Source organism: Lathyrus oleraceus, chromosome 6 (assembly GCF_024323335.1).
Source record: "Lathyrus oleraceus cultivar Zhongwan6 chromosome 6, CAAS_Psat_ZW6_1.0, whole genome shotgun sequence".
In the NCBI taxonomy this organism is placed as follows: Eukaryota; Viridiplantae; Streptophyta; class Magnoliopsida; order Fabales; family Fabaceae; genus Lathyrus; species Lathyrus oleraceus.
Genome location: NC_066584.1, coordinates 392614849 through 392621909, shown reverse-complemented (window position 1 = coordinate 392621909; position 7061 = coordinate 392614849). Strand labels below are relative to the sequence as shown.

The window sequence follows — 7061 nt, the reverse complement described above, 5'->3', positions numbered from 1 at the left end:
TTAACATAGTGAAAACATGTAGGAGAAACATTAACACCTTAATGTTCCAGGACAAACTTCGTTGGAAGAGAGTTATGGAAAATCTTCCAAATAAAAAATTGAATGCTTCCTGCAAAAAGTAGCTCACATATCCAATTACAATGATCTTCAAAATTATAATCATGTTGTATAGATCATTGTAATCATAATTTGCTTTTGGTAGCATATTCTCCATTAAGATTTCATTCCACAACTAGTAATCCTCAAGTAACGAAATTTGGTTGCAATCTTTGAATCAAAGTAGTAACTTCTTGACAAGAGTAAGAACATCATTGGAAAAATTGACATGCCCTAGTTTGTTTAAGAGTCTACCTTTCCAAGAAGCAAATTTTGAAACTACATTATCATAGATTTCCAATAAATCCTCTTTTCTTATGTCTCCATATTTTATGTTAAAACCTAAATATTTTTCTAACTGTTTGATTGTGCTACGGGTAAGCTACTAAAGATCATCTTTAGTGGTTGGACTCACACCTTTATAGATGTAATCTTTTGACCTGTATAGATTCATTTTGAGACTTGGAAAAGAATACAAATTATCTAAAAGGTTAGTGATAAAACATGCTTAATAATATTTTTTCTTTGCAAACAACAACATATTATCCACAAATAACAAGTGAAAATTTTTAGGACCATTAGGAGTGATGTGTAGAGGTTTCCCTCGACCCTTCTGATTTTCTTTATCAATCAAATTATCAAATATTTTTATGCAAAAAACAAAAAGATAAAAAGATAAATGATTTTTTTTAGGAGGCTATAAAGGTTTCAAGCGTTCAATCATACTCTCATTTCATGAGAAATGGACAAAATTATAAGAGATGTCATGCTCATGATCAAATATATGATTCCAGAAGAAAATATAAAATAATGGAGGATGTCATTGAGAAAATTCCAATCCAGTATATCATAAGCCTTCTCAAGATAAAACTTATAGATAATATCATCTAGTTTGTTCTTAGACTTGTGAATATGATAACTAAATTTTTGGAGAATAATATCACTATTTCTGAAACTACTCTCCCAAGACTCACGATCTCTTTAAGAATCAATTTAATTCCATTCATCAAAACTTTTGAGACCAACTTACAAGTCACGTCACACAAGATAATTGACAAAAATCCTTAAAAATGTGTGGATTATCAACTTTCAAAATTAGAATTATATGAGATTCAACCACCAAAAAATCCATGTATTGTTTTTTTCAAATATAAACCTTACAAAATCCTAAGTATCATCCCCAACATCCTTCTAGAACATTTTAAAGAAAACAAATTGAAACTCATCAAAACCACGAGCTTTATAAAATTTCATGCTCATAAGAGCCTAACAGGTTTCTTGCTTTGTAACTAAGGCTATGATAAGGTTCTTTTCATCAACATTTGAAGATGGAGTGTAGGAGAGCCAATAAAACAATCCTTTGTATAAAACAAACTTTTAAAATACCTTAAAGCCTCTAAACAAAGTATCATTGTATGTGCAACTTTCATTAGCAAATGGCAAAGTGATATGATGGATTTTATTTTTTTAAAGCAAAATGACAACTTATACATAAAAGAAAGAGGTGTTGCGACTGCACAATCTAAACAAATGCTTTCTAGATTTGAATTAATAATAATCTTTTATATAATTATTGATCTGATTTTTATTTCAATTTAATTAACATGGATTAGTAGTGTAAAGATCTTTAGAATATCAATTAAGCAATTTGAATATCAATTTAAATATTATCATTTTTAGTAAATATCAAATATTTAATTATTGAGAGGTGCAAGATCCGAATTTGTGGGACAAGGCCGATTTATCTATTTATCACTTATCTTATTATTTGTTTAGTTTTTTTTTGGAGTTTTGGTCTAGTTCGCTTTTGTATATATTTTTTTTTTCTTTCTTATTTTATATATAATATGAGATATGTTAAGTAGAGGAGGAGTCTTTAAGGATATCAAAAGTATGCTCTTAATTTTAGTTAAAAAAATCCTTAACTATTAAATTTTTTTTCTATAAAATATAAGAGAAGCATAGAATCAAGTAAAGTATTTTTGGTTATCATTAAGATAAAAGTAAAGTATTTTTATATGCATACAATGTAAGCCTCATCACATTTCCATATTTTTTTTGCTTTCTAAAATCTACATTTCGCATAATTGAAACGGTGAATGAAGAATATAAATATAAATAATCAAAACATTAGGTTCTTTGGGAGTTTATAAATAATAACAATAAATAACATTGGTTGAATTTCCTTTCAAAATAGATTGGTTGAACTTTGAGCATAAAAATAAAATAAATAACCTCAAGGTTATTAGGAGAATGAAAAGGCAAAAGCATCAAAAGAAAATGATTGAGAAAAAAAAATAAATAAACAAACCAATTTCTCATATTTTCCTGTTTTAATTTCACACATAAACCAACTAAATTAGATTTACCTTAAAACGAGGAAACAAACCTGTCTTTGTTCTTTGTCAACAAAAAAAAACCTGTCTTTTTTTTTCTTTCTAGTGTACAAGGTTATTTTCAAATTTCAATCACTGTTTTTCCTCTCTTGTCTTTAAATGCAACTATAAAATCTCACACTTCTCTCACCAGATCTTCTAGACCCATTTGTTATTTTTGTTTGATATCAAGTTTTTGTCTTTAACCATGAACATGTTTTTAGTGGTGAAGTTGAAAGTTTGGAAATTTCCTATAGATTCTCTATGTTAATGAAGTTTCCAAATTTGGCTTTTTCTCATAGCTGTTGTGGATTTTGGGTTACTGTGGTTTCATTTTCAAAGCACCAATGGTTTGAATAATCAGTCATGGAGGTTGGTTTGGGGAATGGAATTAGTTAGGATTTTGATTTGGCTTATAGCTTCATGATAGCTAGGTTAGGAATCCTTGTAGCTGCTTCTGTTGCAGCCTATACATTTCAGCAGAATGTGAATGGATCAAAATCAGGTACTTGTGATTGTTCACAGTTTTGATGTTTTAGTTGTTAATAAACAAAAAAGTTCTTAACTTGATTCATAATTATGGCTAATTCTTTGTAATAAAGTTGACCCTTTATGTTCGTCTTCGTTAAGAACGCGGTGAAGCAAGGATTAGGGAGCATCAAGACGAGGGCTTAGAACATAAGCATTCTATTTGTTCTTCTAATGGTGTCAACCGGAAAGAGGTAAAGTGTGATTAATTCGATGAAATTATAAAATTTTATTTTGGTTTTATTGTTATGAATTATGATTATTTGTCTGAACTATTCTTTACCTTTGCAATATGTTTTGACATTGTTGTAGAGGGAAGAAGAAGATCAAGAAGAGGAGGTTAAGTTAATTAGAAGCATAATCAATCTTGCTAATGATTTTGACGATGATATTCTATTTGAATTTGAAAGCCTTCTATCTGATCAGATTGAGTTTCCGTTACTCGCTGGCAAGACCAACGAGGCCATGAAAGACGGAGAAAAGGAATCCGAAATGGGAAAAACCGGTGGTGAATTAGAACGGTTGCAAAATATAGTCAAGGAACTTGAGGAGAGGGAAGCGAATCTTGAAAGTGTGTTGCTTGAGTATTACGGTTTGAAGGAGCAAGTCGTAGAAACCGAAGAGTTACAGAGACAGTTGAGAATTAAAACTGTAGAAATCGATATGCTTCGTATGAGCGTTAAGTCCTTGCAGGAAGAGAACGATAAACTTCGAAAAGAGGTCACACGTGAAGCTTTATCAAATAGAGAACTTGAGGCTGCTAGAAACAAGATCAAGGAGCTGCAAACGCAGTTACGCGTCGCTGCTAACCAGACAAAAGACCAGTTGTTGTTGCTTAAACAAAAAGTTTCTGGTCTACAAATGAAAGAAGAAGAGGTTGCGAGAAAAGATGCTGAGATCGAAAAGAAACTGAAAAATGCAAATGGGTTAGAGATTGAAGTTGTGGAGCTTAAGAGAAGAAACAAAGAGCTTCAACACGAGAAGCGAGAATTAACTGTTAGTCTTAATGCTGCTGAGTCTAGAATTGCAGAACACTCCAGTTTGACTGAGGTTAGAGTCCTATAGCGACTAATTTTTAATATGTATTCAATTTTTTCTTTTTACATGTATTGAGTGTAGTTTAATCTTAAGATGTGTTGCCTTGAATTGCAGAATGAAATGGTTACCGAGGCGAAAACCGAAGTTGGTAGGTTAAGGCATGCAAATGAAGACCTGCAAAAGCAAGTGGAAGGACTCCAGATGAATAGGTTCAGTGAAGTTGAAGAGCTTGTATACCTTCGTTGGGTCAATGCGTGCTTGAGATATGAACTCAGGAATTACAAGGCACCCGTAGGAAAATCATCGGCGTGTGATCTAAATAACAGTCTCAGCCCAAAATCACAAGAGAAGGCTAAACAGCTAATGCTTGAATATGCCGGATCAGAGCGCGAGCATTGTGATACTGATCTTGAAAGCAACTTCTCCCGTGGTCACTCTTCACCGGGCAGTGAGGATCATGACAATGAATCTATCGATAGTCCTTCTTACAAATTCAGCAATCTTAGCAAGAAATCTAGCTTAATCCAAAAGTTGAAGAAATGGAATAAATACAAAGATTATTCAAGTGCTATTTCATCACCAACTAGATCTCTTTCAATAGGCTCTCCTTGCAGGGTGACTACGAGCTATAGACCGAGGAATACACTCGAATCCTTGATGCTAAGGAGCGCTCATGATGCGGTAACGATCACTACTTTCGGGAGGAAGGAACACGGACCTACTCGTTCTCCTGAAACTCCATCTCTTCCAAGCTTGAGAAAGGTTTCATCGAGTGATGACATCCTGGATTCTGTTTCGGCTTCATTTCAATTGATGTCTAAGTCGGTTGACAGGTCTATGGATGAAAAATATCCTGCATATAAAGACCTCCATAAATTGGCATTGGCAAGGGAGAAGCAACTCAAGGAAAAGGCTGAGAAAGCAAGAGTGCAGAAGTTTGGTGACAATTCAAATCTTGATTTCACCAAGGCCGAACAAGAGAGACCAGTATCCTTGCAATCGAAACGTTTCCACGTTGAGATTAGGCCTCCAAGGGTGCCTCGACCACCTCCTAAACCATCTGACGGTGCTCCTGTTTCAAATTCTTACAATGGAATACCATATGCACCATCCGTGCCTTCTCCACCTTCGCCGCCATCACTAGGAAGTCTACCTAAAGGATCATTAGGCGATGATAAAGTTAAAAGGGCTCCCGAGCTTGTTGAATTTTATCAATCTTTGATGAAACGAGAAGCAAAGAAGGACACCTCATCACTTACTTCTTCGACAAGTAATGCAGCTGATGCCAGGAACAACATGATTGGAGAAATTGAGAATCGATCATCATTTCTCTTAGCTGTAAGTGTTATGATTTTTCTTTTGTTTTATTTTAGTTAGAATCTTGGCTTTTCATTCATCGCAAATTTTAGATTTTTTGTAACGGGTATAGGTGAAAGCTGATGTAGAAACACAAGGTGATTTTGTCATGTCCTTGGCAACTGAAGTTCGAGCAGCCTCGTTTTCTAAGATTGAAGATGTAGTTGCTTTTGTGAACTGGCTAGATGAGGAACTCTCATTCCTGGTAAGCCTTTTAAATGTTATGTCTAGATATTATGAGAAATCATAAAAGTTGGTACATTGAGTTTTGCGTCGTACTCATTTCGTTTTATTTCTTATATTAGATTGATGAACGAGCTGTTCTCAAGCACTTCAATTGGCCTGAAAGTAAAGCAGATGCACTACGGGAAGCGTCTTTTGAATATCAAGATATGATGAAATTAGAGAATCAAGTCTCCACCTTCACCGATGATCCAGAACTCCTTTGCAACGCTGCTTTGCAGAAAATGTACTCATTACTTGAAAAGTAAGCATCTCTTTATCTGTTATAGTTATTTGAACCATAAATACTTGCTTAGGAATCAGTGACTTACTCATAAAGGAATGCAATTTGTTTCTTGATATACAATTTAATGCGGTTGGTAGATTCCGACTCTGCAAGTTACATATATAGAGCATGACATATACTTATATAGTTTGACATTTCTTGGTTGTAGATTAGAGCAAAGTGTACACGCACACTTACGGACTAGAGATTTTTCCGTTTCACGGTACAAGGAGTTTGGAGTACCGGTAAATTGGCTATTCGATTCGGGAGTTGTTGGCAAGGTATTCTAATCTTAAATGGTCACCAAGTAGTTGTGTTTTATTGTATCAAATTGTCACCAAGTAGTTGCTGCTGATAACTCTGTCATTGCAGATCAAGCTTTCTTCTGTTCAACTGGCAAACAAGTATATGAAGCGCATTGCATCAGAGCTTGTTATACTATCCGGACCTGATACGGAACCGAGAAGAGAGTTTTTAATTCTGCAAGGTGTGCGGTTTGCTTTCCGTGTTCATCAGGTAACTTCGCGGCGATGATACATGATATACTAACATTGTGTTTTTCAATAACATCATGCTAAATCTCTTGCACTGTTTTCAGTTTGCAGGAGGGTTTGACATTGAGAGCATGAAGACTTTTGAAGAACTAAGAAACAACATTCATGCTCAAGCAGATGAACATGATAATAAATCAGAAACAAAGACATAGTGAGATCATTAAAAGAGTTTTTTTTTACATGTAAATTTTTTACTTTTACAATTGTAGTTATTATTTTTCATATAAATGTTACCACCTCAACTGTATAGATCAATTTTCATAAAGATAAATGTTTTTTTTACACAAATTTAGACAAAAACACATCATATTTATAAATTTTTTTCAAGTTTTGATTTTTCCTCTTCATCGTTTGATTGTTTTGTTAGTTTAAGTTCTCGTTGGGCTCTTGATTTTTGATTTTAATTTCTCTTCTGTCTTTCTTTTTCTTTTATGTATCTTTAACGATGAAGATACCGTTTTTATTTGATTATCAAAAAAATCAGAAAGAATAAATAAATGATACCTTGCTTTTTTCTAAAGTTCCTATTTTGTAGGGCACTTCATTTCCAACTATATATTCTCAATGGCCATAAAGGAATAGGAGAGAGATTTGAATTTTATTTTC

General features: G+C 33.5%; 1 protein-coding gene across 2 annotated transcripts; it reads left to right on the top strand.

Moving 5' to 3' along the window:
- Positions 1-2456: 2456 nt before the first annotated feature.
- Positions 2457-6750, top strand: LOC127098154 (protein CHUP1, chloroplastic). Of its 2 annotated transcripts, XM_051036662.1 has the most exons (10): positions 2457-2976; positions 3102-3193; positions 3312-3338; positions 3426-4049; positions 4152-5375; positions 5467-5598; positions 5699-5880; positions 6071-6182; positions 6274-6417; positions 6500-6750. In XM_051036662.1, the coding sequence occupies exons 1-10, from the start codon at positions 2895-2897 to the stop codon at positions 6605-6607; spliced, it is 2727 nt and encodes a 908-aa protein (XP_050892619.1). In that variant the 5' UTR covers positions 2457-2894; the 3' UTR covers positions 6608-6750. The 2 variants fall into 2 exon arrangements, with proteins under 2 accessions (XP_050892619.1, XP_050892618.1); XM_051036661.1 differs by having other exon boundaries at positions 3312-4049.
- Positions 6751-7061: the final 311 nt, after the last annotated feature.